This window comes from Brassica napus, chromosome A10 (assembly GCF_020379485.1).
Source record: "Brassica napus cultivar Da-Ae chromosome A10, Da-Ae, whole genome shotgun sequence".
In the NCBI taxonomy this organism is placed as follows: domain Eukaryota; kingdom Viridiplantae; phylum Streptophyta; class Magnoliopsida; order Brassicales; family Brassicaceae; genus Brassica; species Brassica napus.
The window spans coordinates 11,745,331-11,765,737 of NC_063443.1; the positions used below are offsets into that span (position 1 = coordinate 11,745,331).

Genomic DNA, 20,407 nt, shown 5'->3' on the forward strand with positions numbered 1-20,407 from the left:
TTCTATTAAATCGAAAATGTTAAAACATATACAGTTTAAAAGTTACTATATTAGAACTTTAAAAGTTTCTATTTTTTGGGGATTGAAGGGATTAAACGGGAGTTCTTTTGTTCTGCATGTTCAGAACTGACTGGTTAGATCCTTAAATGGCATCTAAGGATAACTTGATTGCAAAAAGTCTTTATATATTACTTTTATATGAATATATAAGATGACAAAGGCAAATAATACTTTGCTTACTCTTTCCAACTTTCATATATACAACACAAAATGGGAAGAACAAATCAAGTGTCAGAGAAGAGGTAAGCATTTGTTCCTTCGTTTCCTTTTATTTTGTTAAATACATTTTCGAAAAGGTTGTTTCAGGCTCAAGCACCCCAACACCAACCTTCAAATCGCAACCTTTTCTTGCCCGAAGGTTCTGAACATAACTTGTGGAAACAAAGTATCTAACGATGCTCTCCCTGGAGCTTTCATATTTACTTCTTCATGTTAGCCTCCTACATTTTAACCTTCTTCGTGTGTAACACTTTAGAATTCGGTTCTCTTTCACCAACCTTTCTTCTTGTGTTTGTGTTTTTATTTCCCTGAACAAACGACAAAACATAGATTAGAAAAAATATTTGTAAAATTAATGAGAATTCTAGTCACACTCAGAAGCGTAATAGGATTCAACTTGTTGCCAAGAATACATAGCTGACGTATCTGAACCTTGTTCTCGATTTCTATCTGTCATCTTATAACTTATGAATCTACTCCAGATGCAGTTATATCACGAAGCCATGTACAGCATCTAAGGCACAACAATACCCACCAAGTTTTTGTTAAGGACCTTTACTTTTTAACATCTAGAGCTCTAAATTCTTCTATCTTGGTTAATTCCCAGGACAAAGTAATTCATTTTCACTGTAGTTTTTTAGTTATTTGGATAAGTTAATGAGAGGAGTGAAGATTTGAACAACATACTCGGGTGGATTTTTAGTAGAGCTAGACTCCTCGAGGTGCTGTTCTGCCTGATGTACTTCTGATCTATCATCAGATGCAGAATTGTCTTTAATGCTGATGTCCTGTTCTGCCTCATGTACTTTTGATCTATCATCAGATGCACAATTGTCTTCAATCGTGATGATGTCACAGTTTGTTTCATCAAGAGACACTGCATAATAACGAGGATAAATTTTTTTAAATCTTGTTTAAGATGATTGAAAGTTTAGATTCTGTAACGTAGATAACAAGTGGATTAACCTGTATTTGGAACTGGATCTGCTATGCTGCTCTTGATCAGTATCTTTTGGCACAATATGGTTCGTCCAAATTCCAAGAAAGTAAACTGCAGAAAGTCTTTCTTTTCGGGGATTGTCACTTTTGAAAACCCAAATGAGTTGATCCATGCGTCCAGTACGCACGGAACTGCAGGCAGGACCAGTCTCTCAACTCCCAAGTCAATGAGCACCTGGAGAACACACATTTTCAAGAAAACAGTTAAGCAAACTAAGCTTCTTGAGCTGAAGGAAGAAGTGAAGTTTTCATAGTAAAAACACCTTTTCGAGTTCATCCATGAAAACTCGGCACATCCCATGCTGGCGATGCTGGAATCTAGTACCAATGAAAGGCATTTCTGCAACCTTTTTCCCCAAAATTCTGACAAGGAACAAAAGAGAACAAGTCAGGCTAACAACTCAATCTAGGGCCAAGTACAAGCCACGAGATTCTAGAGTTTCTGCAATCTTAACAAACAATTAATGCTTAATGAAGCCTACCTGACAGTAGCCACAGTAATCAGTTCGTCGTTCCTTTCTAGAAGTACCGTGTAAAATCCACTGAAGTTCAAACGTTTATATTTTGACCTGCAGTTTTGTCAGTGTTATAGGGAGTCTGATGCAAAATAATGTAACAAAAGACTTTTACATGAAATAGTTTATGGTATTCTTTGTTTCTCTTACCATCTGCTAAAAATAACATCTTCAGCAAGATCTCCACCAGAATGACGTCTTTTCACAGGCTCGAAAAGTTCATGCATCACGTCAAGAGCTACACTGAGCTTGCAGTGGGTTTCTGCCACGGCTTCAATTTTAGAAGCGTCAGTCCCAAATGTATTTTGTTCCAAGGACTGCACCAGTCTCCAAGTTAAATTCTTCTTCAAGCACACCTCTCTCGGTTTCCCAATAAGCTCACGGAGATTTACAAATATCTGAATTGAATTATTTTTTTCGTTAGAGCAATGCTGTGTATATCCTAATTGCTGCAGTTACTTTCTTTAGCTGCTTAGTTAATTTTCTGATGGCTGTTAACAAACACCAATTGAAAATGGGGTCTGGACTGACGTACCTCTTCGCAGTCCTTGCTGCAAAACCACTTTTCTGCCAAGAATGTAGTCAATGAATCCTGCAGGCAGCTAGGGTGATCTGTATGAACCACATAAAAAAACATATTATTCAAATATTTTGTTGACCCTTCGTAAGAGCACGAGGAAGAATTACGTACATTTACGTTCACACTGCTTGCAGCTGATAAGTATATTATCTTTAGCATACTTGCTAGTATTCTTGGGAATAAACAGTCCACAGGCTTCACAACAACATGATGCGCAGAACCAGTCACCGTCTGGAACATCCTACAAAATTTCCAACGAGAACGTGTTAAGAAACCACGAGTAAAAGCTGTATATTTCTATTACGGTTTTAGTGAAAATTGGTGAACCTCCAGCCCAAGACAAGTTGCATGGAAAGCGGATGGACATCCATCGCAAAGAATCAGCTTCCCTCCATAGTGACAAACGGAACAAACTATGTCGTTCTCCCCATGACGCAATTTTATCTTCAGAAGATTAGTTGGTTGTGCTTTCTTTCTTGTTTTATAGGCTTCCACTTGGCATTCCAAAAGAGACCTTCCATCATCAAGGAAGATGTTGGCTGCCGCTCTGCAGGATCCACCATTAGCATGAGCCTCAAAGCCACTTATGGAGAAAATTCTACGGCAACAACTACATTTTATACCCTCACGAGTTAGTTTTCCATGCTTTCTCACAGTGTGATCCTTTTGGTTACGGCATCGTATATTTTCTCTTGGTAGAATCACATTGTTGTCGATGAGCCAGGAAAGAACAGTGCGTGGACTTTGATTTCTGGAAGTGGGAGTCATTACCCGCTGCACTCTCTTGCTTGATCGTGACACACGGGTTTTACCACGACCAGTTACTCGATTCTTGATATCTGTTAGCATTCTTGAAGTTTGCCTCCTTGTCCGGCTCAGATTGACATCTCGCGAACCTACAATCACTTTGTTCTCCCTGGAGCGATATCTAAGATTAGGTTTCTGTTTACGCTTACTTCTCAATCTTACGAAGCCTTGAGCTTTTGTTTTTGTCTCTACCCCAACATAAAGTACTCTTTTACGAGTCTGGACGGCGTTTCTGGGATAGGATTTGCCGCTTTTTCTATTGAAGTCCTCTTCTTTTCCTTGGCTTCTACACTCAAGTAAGGTTTCAGGAGACAACTTCCTTCCATCAGTACGAGCGACATTTCTACTAAAAGCAGGCAAAGCCAAAACTATGCTCCTCATTTCCCGAGTGTTACACGTCCAATTTTCACTAGGCAGAGAAAGAGGCTTAACCACCACCGGGGGAGTCAGGGGCTGATCACGTTGTTTCAATATGATACATACTTGACGAAGGGACTTCTCATTTAGCCTTCCATCTGGTGAGAGGTAGCGAAACCTATGCCTTCCACCTTCATCCACAATTTGTTCTATGGTCCATCCCATATACTTAAGATGCTTCCTAACATGGAAAGCCACTCTCTGTAACGGTGCCCTAATATAGCTCGACACAGCTTGTGGGCATGATTTAGCAACACAATCAAAAGGTTGCCAGGTTCCAAGTTTATCGGGTAGTATCAACTTGATATGGTCGGAAGTAGATTTTTGGCTGGAAAGTTCCGTTACCCCATTGATGTAACTTTCCTCCGACCTTATGCCAGACACAGATGTTAAGCCAGGCATGGACATGCATCTGTGATCTTTGTCATTGGAGGCATATTGTTGTTCATGTGGAGTAATCACTTCCACTTCCACACCACTTGGACAAGCATCGGTCTCATTAACCGGTTGAGAAGCTTCTTTGACTAGCTCAAACTCTTGGTGAAGAAACTGATTTATGGTGATTTTCAGATTGTCCTCAATCACCTCCACCATCAAGACTTCCCATAAATGCCTAATAGAGCAAGTCCATTCCCTGATCCTCGCAAAACCAACCCTAACCCGTATGTCATACCAAAGCTGCTTAACCGAAACCGGGAGATAGTTATCCTCCTCATACTTCTCAACCAACTCAAGAAACATCCATCTCCCACGACACTCCCAAGCCTCTGTAACCTCATCCCAGTCCTGAGTAACACGCAAAGATTGAAGATCAGCATCAGTTTCATCACCCAAATCAGGGAAAAAGACTCTCCTTTTCTCAGAACCGTTTCCGTGGTCAAAAACCACACCTTCCCACCAAGCTTCACTGATCAATACATCAACACAGAGTCCATACACAAGGCTGAATCGATCAACTTCCAGCTTCGGCGGCACAGGTCTTAAACGTCCACGTAGACTACCAGCAGAAGAAGAAGAGCTCAGCCCTTCCACTACCTCGGAAACATCAACAGTCTCCACAAGATAATCAGTGGCATCATCAGAGAGGATGTGATCGTATCTGATGCTACGGAGGCGTCGCTTTTTGGAGGAAAGAACAGTTGCTGAATACCAAGAACCGAGAAACCCTTCTTCCACACTTCTTACCTAAACAACACCAAACCAAATGAGAAATTAAATATTAAACTCCCCAAAAAAAGCAATTAACATGTTTCCGTTTAGAATAGAGACTCAATAAACCTTCGAAACCACCCGAAGTTCTAAATCAAAATCGAAAAACCCTAAAACCCCCTAGAATCAAACGACTCATCGTTGACCGAAACGGAGTAGTCAGAGGAGCAATGCGGGGGGGTTTACCTCTACTTTTTCACCGGCGAGAAGCTTTCTCCGGCGGAGATTTCGCCCACCGCTGCTGTTCCAGCCGAATATCGGCTCCTCCTCAGTCGCCGGCATTAAGATCCCGAAAGATTCGAGTCAACAATTTTGGGGAAAATATAATAAGCAGTTTTTGTCGTTTCTTTCTCGGTGTAGAGAAGAAGTTAAAAGCAGCTTTTGCTTGGTTGGTTGGGTGAGTGAGTAGCAGCTTTCTCCCCAAGTAACGCTGTTCTCTAATTTAATTTCTCCAATTAAGCATTCTAATTGTTTATTCTTCTAGTTACATTTATGTTTTTTTTTTTTAATTTTGCATTCGAGAAGAATGGAAATTTGGTAAGTATTTTCTAATTTCTTAATTAAAGTTTCCAAATTACTTCTTTCACCCTCTTGTTCATATTGATAACCAATAGAATGGTGAGAATCAATCAGTTTCACCATTTTAACGTTGATAAAAGGTGTAAATCAGTTGAAAAGCAACTTTCCATTTAGCTATTGCTTTTTTTGGTTTATCAGTTTTAGAAGTGTTCTTGTAGACAAGCTAGTGGGCCACAAACTAGGTCTTTATCTGTTAACGGCATCGTTTTAAGTAAACCAAGAAGGCAAACTAATGGGCCAAAATATAGTTTTTAATATTTGGCCCATAGACAGGTCATTATCCTCGTATAGACGCATTCGTGTCGTTTACCTGCTTTTATGGCCCACAAGTGCTTGGCCGCTAGTGAGAGAGATAATTATTCGCTGCTTCGAGGACCATAAAAGTCAAGATGGTCTGTCCACTAAGTTCCTGCCATTGTTTTGTCTTCACCGATGCCGACTGGTTAAATAGCAATGGTTAGTCGCTCTCCTGGACCCCACATAGTTCGCATTCCATTCATTCTAGTCAGATTATGGATTCTGGTGGGTCCATTTTGCTATTGGTACACTTGACCTTTGTTTTCTTTATTTCTCTTGCTTAGTATTAAAAATAGAACTAATAATATCTCATCCTGAACACGAGATCCTGACCGTTGGATTCATTCTTTCGTTGTTATTTAATTCTTAATTTGTAGTTTGAGTGACATATATAACAAAACTTTTAAATTGATATATGTTGGGAAACCAACAGTTTTATGTTATACATCGCATCAAGTGAAAATATTACATTTTAATGATGAAATAAACATATTTATTTGATCCTATAAGAATGATTTATCATGAAATTAAATCTTTAAAATAATAGTATAAGATTCTTTTACAATTGTATATGATGATGACTGTAATGCCTAAGATTTTGTTTTAAAGGTTATCCAAATAACGACAGTGATAAATAGGTATATAGTATTCTTATGTGAGGTATACCCCCAGTGGAGCAGCTTCGTTAATGCCACTGCAAAAGCATTGATGGGTTTGGTTCACGCATTTGCATTTGGTTTGATTGCGATACAAAACAGTCGTTCAACAAAAAATAATTTAATATACTTTCGATGTACCAATACTCATATCTTAATATATACTTATTAATATATATTTGTACAACATTGTCATGGATCACGTACCAATATCTTTTAATCAGATCATTAAAAACACTATTAAAGTAATGCAAACACAGGGACAGAACATACAAAGTTTGGTCAGGTTTGTTCGGTTTTTAGACATTACCGAAATTAAATATTACAATATTTTTATGATTTAGGAATAAATGTAATACCTAATCCTCTTTTTGTTGGAATTATCGACCGAGAAAAACTGAACATAAAGGTCAATATCTCCACTTTATTGGACTTAAAATAACAAATAAATAATAATTACCTCAATTATCTAAAACTTTAGTGATAATTTTATAAAGAACTCAATCAGGCAACGACAAAAAAAAAAGTTGCCATCGACCCATTCGAGACGGTTCCGATTCTGTGTGTTACGTGTATTAAGGGCGGTGACAAGCCAATTAAAAAACAAAGTGTCGTGTTACTTTGTCGCACAGGCGGTCGTTTTAGCTTTAGCTCGTGAATGGAGGAAAAAAAGTAAGTAGATCATTTTAAAAACATGCTGACGATGCATGGTTTCCACGTCATCCCACCAAAACACAGGAGAAACGCGTGAAGCGTGACACCGATGAGCTAGGATTCTCTGCTTCAAGTATCACGTACACCTTCTCTTCCTTCAGACAAAGAAAAAAAACCATCGAATGTGGTCTTTTTTTAATTGAGAAATGAAATAAATAAAGTACTAAGAAATAAAACGGAAAAAGACAGGGAGAAGAAGAAAGATGGAGATGGTGGTGGTTTTATTATTATTTTATTAACATAGTGTAAGCTTCTTCTTATTTTTCTTTCTATTATGTTGACCTTAAGAAGAAAGTGACAAGGATTAAAAAATTAATTAAAGGAAAAAAGTTGGAATTGTTTTTCAATAAATTGGGTCGTTTAAAGGAAGTGAAGAGCGGTTTTGGTAGTGGTGGTGGTCGAGAAACGAGAAAGCTTCTTTTGTTCTCTACGATCAGATTTTTCTCAGAGGTAAAAAAAAAGTTCTCTCTTTGTGTCTTCGATTACTTAATAAAAAAAAACAATCAGAGAATAACGATGAAGCTGTAAACTTGTGTGTTCCTTGCATAGTTCGTTGTTTTGTCCATACACATGTTTGTTTGTTTAATCGGTTTCTCAAGTTGTTTGTTTTTAAACTGATTTATTGATTCGGGAAAACGAGTTAACAAAATGGTTTTAGTTTCCGATGTTGCAAAAATGGTTAATTATGGATCTGTTAGTGTTTATTTTTGGGTTTAAAGTTTGCAAACCTTTGTATCTCTCTCTTAACTAACAAACTCTTTTCCTTCTCTCCTCTCTCTTAAGGTTTAGTTTAATCGTTTCTGCAGTTTTAAACTTTCTGTTTTCATGTATATGCTTATGTATACCTTCATTCACAAGCAAAAGATTCATCGTGGATCTCAATAACTTCCTTCATTTTTTTGCAGTGAGAGATCAATCGAGCGGGAAAGATAATTCATTATTGCCATGGGAGATGACGAGCTGTCTCACCTCAAATTCACCCTTCTGCTGGAATCAGCAGCCTGCAATGATCTCTCCGGCTTTAAGTCTCTAATCGAAGAAGAGGGTCTCTCTACCATTGATCGGTCCGGTTTATGGTACGGGAGGAGGTTAGGATCAAAGAAGATGGGCTTCGAAGAGAGGACACCTCTTATGATCGCTGCCTTGTTTGGAAGCAAAGAGATCGTTGATTACATAATCAGCACCGGTCTTGTGGATGTGAACCGCTCTTGCGGCTCTGATGGTGCAACAGCGCTTCACTGCGCTGTCTCCGGATTGTCTGGGAATAGCCTCGAGGTCGTTACTCTTCTCCTGAACGCTTCTGCTGATCCGGAATCTCGTGATGCAGATGGTAACAAGCCTGTGGATGTGATGGTGTTCCCGTGCTTGAGTCCGGTTTTTAGCGGGAGGAAGAAGGTTTTGGAGAGGTTGTTGAATGGAAATGAAGCTGATGTTCAAGAAGAAGAGGCTGAGGTTGAAGTTGAGGTTGAAGTTTTGCTTTCGCCTCCGAGGAAGGAGTACCCTATTGATCCGACTCTTCCGGATATCAAGAACGGTATATACGGAACAGATGAATTCCGTATGTACGCGTTCAAAATCAAACCGTGTTCCAGAGCATACTCGCACGACTGGACCGAGTGTCCCTTCGTTCACCCAGGCGAGAACGCGAGGAGGCGTGATCCGAGAAAGTATCACTACAGCTGCGTCCCATGTCCCGAGTTCCGCAAAGGTTCTTGCTCCAGAGGCGATTCTTGCGAGTACGCTCACGGTATCTTCGAGTGCTGGCTTCACCCTGCTCAGTACCGTACCCGTCTCTGCAAGGACGAGACGAATTGCTCGAGGAGAGTTTGTTTCTTTGCGCACAAACCTGACGAGCTACGTCCCTTGTACACTTCGACTGGTTCGGGTGTTCCTTCTCCGAGGTCTTCCTTCTCGTCTTGCAACGACATGGGACCGATCAGTCCGCTTCCTCCGTTGAGTCCCAACGGTGGAATGCTAACCACACCTCCTCTGAGTCCTAACGGTATACCTTCTCCTATTGGTAGCGGAAAGCCTTGGATGAACTGGCCTAGCGCTACCCCTCCGACACTGCATCTCCCAGGGAGCAGGCTCAAGTCCGCGTTGAACGCGAGAGAATTCAACTTCTCTGAGGAGATTCATCAAAGCCTTGCTTCTCCGGGGAGATGGAACAATAATAACACAGCTGCTTCACCTCCCTTCTCTGGAAACGGCATGAACAGGCTTTCGAGTGGAGGAATCAGCCCGGTTCATAGCCTAAGTGATATGTTCGGGGCCAGCAGCCTCTCCTCGTCCCCTGTGGGAGCTAACTATCAGTTCTCAATGGATTCCTTAGCTTCTAGAGCGGCTGCATTTGCTAATCAGAGAAGCCAGAGCTTCATAGAAAGCAGCAATGAACTGAATCAACACCGTCCCGCCGTGACTACTGCTTGTTTAGATGATTGGGGCTCACTGGACGGAAAGCTTGACTGGAGCGTGAACGGAGACGAGCTGCAAGATCTCAGGAACTCTACTTCTTTCCGTCTCAGAGCTGGTAGCATGGAATCAAGAACCCCCACGGAGCTGGAGGAACCAGATGTCTCGTGGGTGGAGCCGCTGGTGAAAGAGCCACAGGAGACTAGGGTGGCTCCGGTTTGGATGGAGCAATCATACATGGAGACAGAACAGACCGTTGCTTGAATCAAAAAGTTTTGAAACATCATTAACAAAGAAGCAGAAGAAGAAAAAAGAGAAGTCCAAACAAAATTTCTGAGGTCGTTGCTAATCTTATTACATTTGTTGTTTTAAATGTTTCTTTCTTTCTTTCTCTAGAATAAGAATAAAAAAGTTTCTTTGGGGGCAAAAGAGAGTTTGTTTGTCTCTCTCTCTTGTCTCCATAGAAAAAAACAGAGGTGATTAAGGTTTCTAAAACCAAAAAGAAACCTTAACTCACCTCACTTCCTTGATTCTTTTCATATTTAATCAATTTCCTTTTATAATTATGTTTACTGAGAGCTGTGTTTGATGAAACTAAACATGAACTAAGCAAAGGACTCCAAAGAGATGAAAATGTGTTGAAGTAGTAAATGTTGTTATTGGAAAAGAAAATATATTTACACTTGTGAAGTTAGGGAAAGTGTTGTGATTGTTTCTTCTAAGAGTTGGTCTAAGATGTTTTGGGCTATATCTTCGCTTATGCCTCCTTCCAAATCTCCAAGCTTTGAAGCATTTCTGTAAACCGAGTTTGACTCTTGAAGCTCAGATACAGTGAGTCTGCAAATCATGTGCCACATCTCTTGGTAGCCATGAACTCTGGTTTCAGACTCTCTTGATGTGTGATCTTCTTGAACTGCTTCATTGCTCTTACTAGATTCGAGTACTGAAGATAACCGTCTTCTTGAAGTGTTATCTGTTTTACAAGGGAAACAAAATATACTTTTAACACAGAAAATAACCCAAAAAGCTGATACGATATCTAAATTTTGAATATGAAGAGTTACCAACCTGGTTCCGGAGTTACTCGATCATAATCAAGAACCGAAACAGGGCTCGAGTCATCACAGCTTCTACACTCTTCCTCCTCCTTCATTGATCTCACTTCACAGTTGACTAAATCTCCATCTCTGGACCAACCACCATAGCTATTGATGTTCTGTCTCAACTGAATTTCTCTTCTTTTTCTCATGTTCTTACGTTTCTCATTTCTACGCTGCTTCAATTCTCCAGTCTCAGGTCTCTCGCGTCCTGGTGAAACGTTCATGGCGTTGATGTCGTTCTCCTTATCCTCTATATGTGTTTGATGCTCTCTAGTTTCTCGTCTCTTCTTGTATTTTCTTGTTCCCAGCTGCTTCAACTCTCCAAACACCTTATCATTTCTAGCCTTCTCGAAGCTGAGAATGAAGAAGTTGTCGTCTTCGAGCTCAACATACTCCAGAGTGGACTTTACTCTTCTATGCTTTCCTTGAATCTCATCGTCATCGCTCTTCACATTCTCATCAGAATTCACCGAACGGCTCCTTGAGACGACTCTGGTTTTGTCAGTTACGGGAAGCGACTCCAAACCCATGAGCCTCGCCACAGCTCCTGGCGAATGTCCTCTGACTCTAGCTGGTTCATCGAAAAACTCAGGTGACTCAGTGATTTGATCAGACGGGTACGTAGAAGAGGCACTGGAACAGAGAAGTCTTTGAAGAAACAGAGAGATACAGCCGAAAGAATGAGTCTTTGAGACGAGTGAGAGTGAAGAAGAAGATGACTTCATCTTCATGGTTTCTATGCCTATTGTGTCAGTGTTCTCAAAACTAAACGGATTGTAACGTATAAAGAAATTAACTTTTCTGTTTGCTTTTTTGTTCGGTTTGAGTTTTGGGGAGTGACAAAAAGTGTGAACAAAAACAGAGCGGGATCTACGATTTGAAACTATCTCAGTCAAAAAGAAACATATATATTCAGCTTCTTCTTCTTTTTTCCTTTAACTTTATGTTGAGTGAGAGTAGAAGACAACAGTGGATATGCTGTGCACTGTACGCGCTTTGACAAGTCTATTTCCCGGAGAAGTTCATGTCGGGCGGTGTCGCTTTTGTGTAACAACCTCTGTTGCTTTTTTCTTTCAAGTTTTACAGCTGAATCGAGGTGAAATTGTAATTGAAACATCTAATATATTAAAACAGAAGTCATGACTTCTTTTCATGTGTGATTTTTTTAGTTTGGACCATTCCTAAAAAATATCATATTTTACATAAGTTCATTATTATATCTTTTAATATATTTATCTTTTTATTTGAAATACAAATTAATATATTTAAAATATTCTAACAAAATCTTCTTAGAATCTTTTTAAATTTATTTTTGAAAATTAGTTAGTTTTAATTTAAATTATCATAAAATACAATTAGAAATTAAAATTGAATATAGTTTTGGTTTATAAACAAAAATTTAAAATAAAATGAAATAAATTAATTTCAAAAATAAATTTATTAATAATTTTTAAACATTTTGTTAGAATTAAATATTCATTTCTATTTTAATTTTTTCAAATTTGTTTTCTAATAAAATAAAAATCATGATTTTTTGATGAATGATATTTTTATTTGGACCATCATTTAAATTTTCTATTAAATGTATATCACTAATGCTAATATATATAATATTTTTAACTACTTTAATCATAATATCTTTTATATCTTTTAATTTTTTAAAAAAAATTTAAAATTCCAACAAATCTCTTGAAAAAGATTATAATAAGATCTTAATTGTCATAAATTGAATATAAATATTTTCAACTAATTTTGTAATTAGTAATAAATAGTTACTAAAAGAATAAAATTATATCCTATTTTATCAATTTTATAATAATATCTATCATTTTAAAATAAAAACGTTATATTGAACAAAATATGATAAAATTATTTTAAATTGATAAGTTAACATATTTTATTTACATAAATATAAAATATTTATGTTAAAATATAATATGTTGGTAGAACGGGTTAATATTAGTAAACTATATGATACATGTATAAAAATTTATCTTATCTTAAACTTTTTAATATACAGTAATTTACTATATAAAATTAATAAACATTAAAAATTACTAAAAAAATCTAGCGATTTGAATTACGGATCATGATTATAATAAATTAAATACTAAATTGTTTTGATAAATGTTGTTTCATGCATTAAAAAATTTAGTTTAGTAATCAAACGTAAATTCAATAGGACAAATATATAATAAGCAACATATATATATGATGATTTTAATTTACAGCATGAAAACTATAAAATTATTATATTTGGCATAATTATACAAACATTTAAGGGGTCCCAACATTTAAATATGTGAGTAACATTAAAAATATATAGTAATTATGTAAAACAAATATCTATATATATAAATGTGAAAATATATTCCTGCACGGTTGTGCGGGTGGAAATCTAGTCTAATATATTAAAACAGAAGTCATGACTTCTTTTCATGTGTGATTTTTTTAGTTTGGACCATTCCTAGAAAATATCATATTTTACATAAGTTCATTATTATATCTTTTAATATCTTTATCTTTTTATTTGAAATACAAATGAATATATTTAAAATGTTCTAACAAAATCTTTTTAAAATCTTCTTAGAATCTTTTTAAATTTACTTTCGAAAAATAGTTAGTTTTAATTTAAATTATCATAAAATATAATTATCCAATATATTAAAACAGAAGTCATGACTTCTTTTCATGTGTGATTTTTTTTAGTTTGGACCATTCCAAGAAAATATCATATTTTACATAAGTTCATTATTAAATCTTTTAATATCTTTATCTTTTTATTTGAAATACAAATGAATATATTTAAAATGTTCAAACAAAATCTTTTTAAAATCGTCTTAGAATCTTGTAAAATTTACTTTCGAAAAATAGTTAGTTTTAATTTAAATTATCATAAAATATAATTAGAAATTAAATTGAATATAGTTTTGGTTTATAAACGAAAATTTAAATAAAATGAAATTAATTAATTTCAAAAATACATTTACTAATAATTTTTAAAGATTTTGTTAGAAATAAATATTTATTTCTATTTTAATTTTTTCAAATTTGTTTTCTAATAAAATAAAAATCATGATTTTTTGATGAGTGATATTTTTATTTGGACCATCATTTAAATTTTCTTTTAAATGTATATCACTAATGCTAATATATATAATATTTTTAACTACTTTAATCATAATATCTTTTATATCTTTTAATTTTTAAAGAAAAAAATAAAATTCTAACAAATCTCTTGAAAAAGATTATAATAAGATCTTAATTGTCATAAATTGAATATAAATATTTTCAACTAATTTTGTAATTAGTAATGAAATGTCACTAAAAGAATAAAATTATATCCTATTTTATTAATTTTATAATAATATCTATCATTTTATCATAAAAATGTTATATTGAACAAAATATGATAAAATTATTTTAAATTGATAAGTTAACATATTTTGTTTTCATAAATATAAAATATTTAAGTTAAAAATATAATATGTTGGTAGAACGGGTTAATATTAGTAAACTATATAATACATGTATAAAAATTTATCTTATCTTAAACTTTTTAATATACAGTAATTTATTATATAAAATTAATAAACATTGAAAATTACTAAAAAAAATCTACCGATTTGAATTACGGATCATGATTATAATAAATTAAATATAAAATTGTTTTCATATATGTTGTTTCATGCATTAAAAATTAGTTTAGCAATCAAACGCAAATTCAATAGGACAAATATATAATAGGCAACATATATATGTGATGATTTTAATTTACAGCATGAAAACTATGAAATTATTATATTTGGCATAATTATACAAACATTTAAATATGTGAGTAACATTAAAAATATATAATAATTATGTAAAACAAATATCTATATATATATAAATGTGAAAATATATACCCGCACGGTTGTGCGGGTAGAAATCTAGTTTGTGTATTAAATTGTCACTTTAAAAAATTTGGGCCTAGTTTCATAAACAAGTACAAAGCTGGGTTTAGACTTGTAGAGCACTCGATTTTTATGTGTTTTGGTTAGTTTAACTAATAATATTTCAAATTTGGATCTTTTCTAGATTTGATTTCATTTCGAGTTTGTTAAGTAATATTTGAGATTTCACCGCAAGGACGAGGAAGGAAAAATTTTCCCCCAAGCTATGGCTGTTTGGTTTGAGACTACAGAATAAAATTCTGTTTTTTATTTTTTTTTCATTCTAAACTTTTACACAAACTAGATCTCAGTTTTGGTTTGTACAAAAGCCTTTTTTTTATCTGAATAAAACTAATATTTTTTTCAAAAACAAAATATTTGAGATTTGATATTTAAAATTTCGATCAAAATAAATATGAAATTTGGTATTTAAAATATTTATTTTTAAATTTAAAGTACTTATAAAAATGTAATAATTTGAATCTTTAGATATAGGATTTTTAATACCAAAACCCCTAAATTATGTTTCATTTAGGTAGAAGCCCCTCAATTTTTGATTCAATGTATAAATTCTTTCAAATCACTTATCTTAATGTAAGAATCCTTCCCCGTTTAAACAAAACATTGTGTTTTGATTATTTTGTAAACCACATGATTTCTTAATAAACAACACGACATTTGCTTAAAACATCATGTAGTTTAAGCTTATGACTCAAAGTCTCTTTAAATCCATGGTGTTTTAAAAATCTTCAACTTGTCGTGAGAAAGAGATGACGAACCTTAGTTTTTCAAATTACTTCGGTTAAGGTCATAAGAACCATGTTACTCTTCTTTTGCCTTTTTATAAGCTTCATGTTTATGTTGAAATTTTAAATACGAGTGATCGTCATGTGCGTGTGAGGATTCAATGATATGGTAATGGAAATATATATAGTGGTCTTTGTAAGTAATATTCGTGCTCTGCCGAGCTCTCCTCCTACCCATTATGTGGTCTCTTATCTCCCCTTTTTTATTATCATCACGTAAAGAAAACATAGGCTGGGCAGAGTTGTACCCGACCGCATGCTCCCAATATCTGGCCTACGAAGGATCAGATCACCGCCCCTTAATCTCTGTCCTTGAACCTAATAAAAAGAAGAAACGAGGCATATTCCGATATGATAGAAGACTGAAGGACAATCCAGAAGCAAAGGAGTTAATAAACAGAGCTTGGAAGACTGCGGTAGACAAATCGGTCCATGGCAGAATTGCCATTGTCAGAACAGCGCTTATAGAATGGAGCAAACAACGATTTCTTAATAGCAGAGCTCGTATCGAGGAAAAGAAGGCTGAACTGGAAAAGGCCCTTACAGATCCGGCAAATGACCGGGAACTGATCAACACAGTGACAAATGAGTTAAACGCGGCCTATGAATCAGAAGAAGAATATTGGCGACAGAGAAGTCGAGTCCTCTGGCTGAGCCTCGGTGATAAAAACTCTGGCTATTTCCATGCAGTCTCCAAGAACCGTAAGAGGAGAAATGCCATCACAGTTCTAGAAGATTCGGAAGGCACACCAGTTTTCAAAGAAGAGCAAATTGGGCAGGTCGTTGTGAGCTATTTCCAGAGACTATTTGAATCAGTGGAGGGAAACCGAGAAGAGACGGTCAACTATGCGTTATCGCCTAGGATTTCAGGGGAAACAAACGAGCGACTGACCCAAATCCCCACTGCGATCGAGATTAAGGAGGCTCTGTTCTCAATACATGCGGATAAAGCCCCGGGGCCCGATGGTTTTTCAGCGGGTTTCTATCACACAAACTGGGAAAACATTGGAGGCGAGATTGTTAAGGAGATTCAGGAGTTCTTCATTTCCGACAAGCTCCCCGACCGAATAAATGATACACATGTCTGCCTCATCCCGAAGACAGACTGCCCAAAAAAAGTAGCGGAGTTTCGGCCTATCGCCTTATGCAATATGTATTACAAGATCATTTCGAAGGTCTTGACAAAGAGGATCCAGCCCCTCCTGTCGGAAATTATCTCGGAAACACAATCTGTGTTCGTGCCGGGAAGAGCAATCTCAGATAACGTCCTCATCACCCATGAAGTCCTCCATTATCTCAAAACATCAGATGCCTAAAAGCGATGCTCCATGGCCGTCAAAACCGATATGAGCAAAGCATATGATAGATTGGAATGGGAATTCATTCGGTTAGTCTTGCTCCGACTGGGTTTTCACCAAAAAGTCACCAACTGGATCATGCAATGTGTCTCGACAGTTACATACTCCTTCCTAATTAACGGCTCGCCTAGAGGAAGAGTCACACCGAGTAGAGGTATCCGTCAAGGAGATCCTCTCTCACCATACATATTCATTATGTGTAGTGAGGTCCTCTCGGGTCTATGTAACAAAGCACAAGAGGAAGGATCTCTTAAAGGGGTTCGGGTAGCTCGGGGGTGTCCCCGACTAAATCACCTCCTCTTCGCCGATGACACAATGTTTTTCCTTAGAGCAGATAAGGAAAACAGCGAAACTCTCAGACGCATTCTGAACCGATATGAAACAGCTTCTGGCCAATCCATAAACGTCGCTAAATCGTCCATAACTTTTTCCCACAAGACCCCTACGGCGTTGAAGGAGACAACAAAGGCAGTCTTACTGATTCAGAATGAAGGGGAAACCGGGAAGTACCTCGGCTTACCGGAATTATTTGGTAGGAAGAAACGAGATCTTTTCTCCTCCATTGTTGATAGGATTAAGCAGAAGGCAAGAAGCTGGTCAAATCGATTCCTCTCTCCGGCAGGGAAAATGACGATGCTCAAGAGTGTACTCTCCCCTGTTCTTTCCCATGCGATGACTTGTTTCCAACTACCAGACTCCCTATGCCAGAGAATACAGACTGCTTTGACACGTTTTTGGTGGGACGATCGTGAGGGCAACAAGAAGATGTCATGGGTGGCTTGGTCTAAAATGATTCGCCCAAAAGATCAAGGTGGGTTCGAGTTCAGAGATATTCAGAGCTTCAATGAAGCTTACCTAGCAAAGCTCAGCTGGCGTATCATCAACAACCCGGACGGTCTATTAGGAAGAACACTTATGGGAAAGTATTGTCCTACAGAAAGTTTCTTAACTTGCTCAGCAAAAAGCGCCATTTCACATGGTTGGAGAGGGATATTGGTGGGTCGAGACATCATCCTCAGTAACGCGGGGTGGGAAGTAGGCAACGGACAGAGTATCAACATCTGGGAAAAGGCATGGCTGGATTGCAAACAACAAATCAGACCTATGGGACCTGCACCTGAGAACCTGCTAAACCTGACTGTCTCAGACCTATTTTTACCAGGAAAAATAGAATGGGACGTGGAGAAAATTAGGCAAGTACTCCCATTTGAAGAACAGAGGATCCTAGCAATAAAACCGAGCTTAACGGGAGCCCCAGACAAGCTAATCTGGTTGAACACTGAATCTGGAAACTTCACTACAAAGACGGGGTATGCAGCAGCTCTCCTGCCACGTGATACAACGCTTAACCAGAACTTTGATTGGCGAAAGAATGTCTGGAATCTTCAGACCATGCCGAAGATAAAACTCTTTTTGTGGAAAACGTTCCATGAAGCTCTTCCAGTGGGAGAGGCTCTGCTGGCTAGACATATACAAGTAGATGGAAAATGTAAAAGGTGTAATTTACCTGAATCTATAGATCATCTGTTCCTTCATTGTGGGTTTGCTCAACAGGTATGGAACTCTGCCCCTGTGTTCCCTGCTATTGAGATCAGTGGATCTTTAGATTTGGAGCTAAAAAACCTTTGGACAAGCCTCTGCTCGAGGAAATCTTTACCTCCCACGGGAGTGGTGTTGGGCTGTTTGGATCCATGGATCGCATGGCAACTGTGGGTAGCAAGAAATCAACTCATATTCAACAACAGGATCATCAAAGTGGAGGAAGTGATTTCTAAAGCCATTGCATCAGCTCGAGAGTGGGGTCACAGTCAAGGATGTACCACCCAGACTTCAAAGCCGGCGATCTACAGTCAGTCTGCGTCCACGCCCGGAGTCTACCTTGTCAAGTCAGATGCAGCATGGAGTGAAACACAGCAGAGTGCAGGGCTAGGATGGACAATTGCGATAAATGATAGAACCTCCTCTTATTCTATTCCTGCTCGAAATGTGGCATCACCGCTAGCTGCTGAAGGCCTCGCCCTCCGGGAGGCAATATTGAAGTGTAAAGAGTTGGGACTGTCGAAGATCAAGTGTGAGTCTGACTCAGCAATCCTTGTTAAAGCTCTCAAATCTGGATCTTCCCTCGCTGGTTTATATGGTATTTTAGCAGACTTAAGGTCTCTGGCTTCATCTTTTGATGTTATTTCTTTCAACTGGATCTCACGTGAGAGAAATACAGTTGCCGACAGCTTAGCAAAACAGAGTCTGAATGTTGAACTTGCCATTATGGCTGCACCTAACTTCGGTTAAGGTTTTTAATATAAGTGTGTTTCAATAAAAAAAAAATTTGGGCCTAGTTTCATAAACAACGTACAAAGCTGGGTTTAGACTTGTAGAGCACTCGATTTTTATGTGTTTTGGTTAGTTTAACTAATAATATTTCAAATTTGGATCTTTTCTAGATTTGATTTCATTTCGAGTTTGTTAAGTAATATTTGAGATTTCACCGCAAGGACGAGGAAGGAAAATTTCCCCCAAGCTATGGCTGTTTGGTTTGAGACTACAGAATAAAATTCTGTTTTTTATTTTTTTTTCATTCTAAACTTTTACACAAACTAGATCTCAGTTTTGGTTTGTACAAAAGCTTTTTTTTATCTGAATAAAACTAATATTTTTTCAAAAACAAAATATTTGAGATTTGATATTTAAAATTTCGATCAAAATAAATATGAAATTTGGTATTTAAAATATTTATTTTTAAATTTAAAGTACTTATAAAAATGTAATAATTTGAATCTTTAGATATAGGATTTTTAATACCAAAACCCCTAAATTATGTTTCATTTAGGTAGAAGCCCCTCAATTTTCGATTCAACGTATAAATTCTTTCAAATCACTTATCTTAATGTAAGAATCCTTCCCCGTTTAAACAAAACATTGTGTTTTGATTATTTTGTAAACCACATGATTTCTTAATAAACAACACGACATTTGCTTAAAACATCATGTAGTTTAAGCTTATGACTCAAAGTCTCTTTAAATCCATGGTGTTTTAAAAATCTTCAACTTGTCGTGAGAAAGAGATGACGAACCTTAGTTTTTCAAATTACTTCGGTTAAGGTCATAAGAACCATGTTACTCTTCTTTTGCCTTTTTATAAGCTTCATGTTTATGTTGAAATTTTAAATACGAGTGATCGTCATGTGCGTGTGAGGATTCAATGATATGGTAATGGAAATATATATAGTGGTCTTTGTAAGTAATATTCGTGCTCTGCCGAGCTCTCCTCCTACCCATTATGTGGTCTCTTATCTCCCCTTTTTTATTATCATCACGTAAAGAAAACATAGGCTGATCTGATGTGTCGGTTGATGAAAGTCATGGGCAAAATGTTTCAGATTTTGGTCTCGAGATTATGGTGACATTCTTCTTCTTTGTTGAAAAAGTGGGATCACCATACAGTGTTACGTGTAAGATCCTTGGTCTTTCTTTTTGGTCTTTTAGAGCTAGTGCTCCTGTCCTCTGATCCGTTCCCGAGCCTCCTTTTGCGTGAATGAAAACAAATGATTCCAATTACGCGACAATGTGACCAAATGACACCAATAAAGTATAAATCTAATACCACAAATAACTAACAACAACAATTTGACCAAAATAAACCAACAATACTTCTAAAACTTAGCTCTAAAACTCTCCAAGACACCAATAACCTCACTTAAGTCTTTCTTCATATCAAGAAAGTCTTGCTTCAGCTTCATTAATTCT

General features: G+C 36.7%; 3 protein-coding genes across 6 annotated transcripts; 1 reads left to right on the forward strand and 2 right to left on the reverse strand.

Annotated features, from left to right (window-relative positions):
- Positions 1 to 212: 212 nt before the first annotated feature.
- Positions 213 to 5,222, reverse strand: LOC106445866 (increased DNA methylation 1). Its single transcript, XM_013887508.3, has 10 exons — positions 4,993 to 5,222; positions 2,701 to 4,782; positions 2,485 to 2,614; positions 2,329 to 2,405; positions 1,944 to 2,191; positions 1,761 to 1,847; positions 1,542 to 1,641; positions 1,246 to 1,453; positions 967 to 1,156; positions 213 to 587 (listed from the first exon to the last, which is right to left on the reverse strand). The coding sequence occupies exons 1-10, from the start codon at positions 5,086 to 5,088 to the stop codon at positions 488 to 490; spliced, it is 3,318 nt and encodes a 1,105-aa protein (XP_013742962.2). The 5' UTR covers positions 5,089 to 5,222; the 3' UTR covers positions 213 to 487.
- A 1,976-nt stretch (positions 5,223 to 7,198) lies between these two features.
- On the forward strand, positions 7,199 to 10,030 carry LOC106445868 (zinc finger CCCH domain-containing protein 66-like). 4 transcript variants are annotated; one of them, XM_048742977.1, is made up of 2 exons: positions 7,199 to 7,297; positions 7,958 to 10,030. In XM_048742977.1, exon 2 carries the CDS (start codon positions 7,998 to 8,000, stop codon positions 9,726 to 9,728), a length of 1,731 nt encoding a protein of 576 aa, XP_048598934.1. In that variant the 5' UTR covers positions 7,199 to 7,297; positions 7,958 to 7,997; the 3' UTR covers positions 9,729 to 10,030. The 4 variants fall into 4 exon arrangements, with proteins under 4 accessions (XP_048598934.1, XP_048598932.1, XP_048598935.1 ...); XM_048742975.1 differs by lacking the exon at positions 7,199 to 7,297 and adding an exon at positions 7,298 to 7,502; XM_048742978.1 differs by lacking the exon at positions 7,199 to 7,297 and adding an exon at positions 7,565 to 7,584.
- Positions 10,031 to 10,100: 70 nt separating this feature from the next.
- On the reverse strand, positions 10,101 to 11,560 carry LOC106445869. The gene is made up of 2 exons (XM_013887512.3): positions 10,533 to 11,560; positions 10,101 to 10,437 (listed from the first exon to the last, which is right to left on the reverse strand). Exons 1-2 carry the CDS (start codon positions 11,293 to 11,295, stop codon positions 10,142 to 10,144), a joined length of 1,059 nt encoding a protein of 352 aa, XP_013742966.2. The 5' UTR covers positions 11,296 to 11,560; the 3' UTR covers positions 10,101 to 10,141.
- Between the last annotated feature and the right edge of the window lie 8,847 nt (positions 11,561 to 20,407).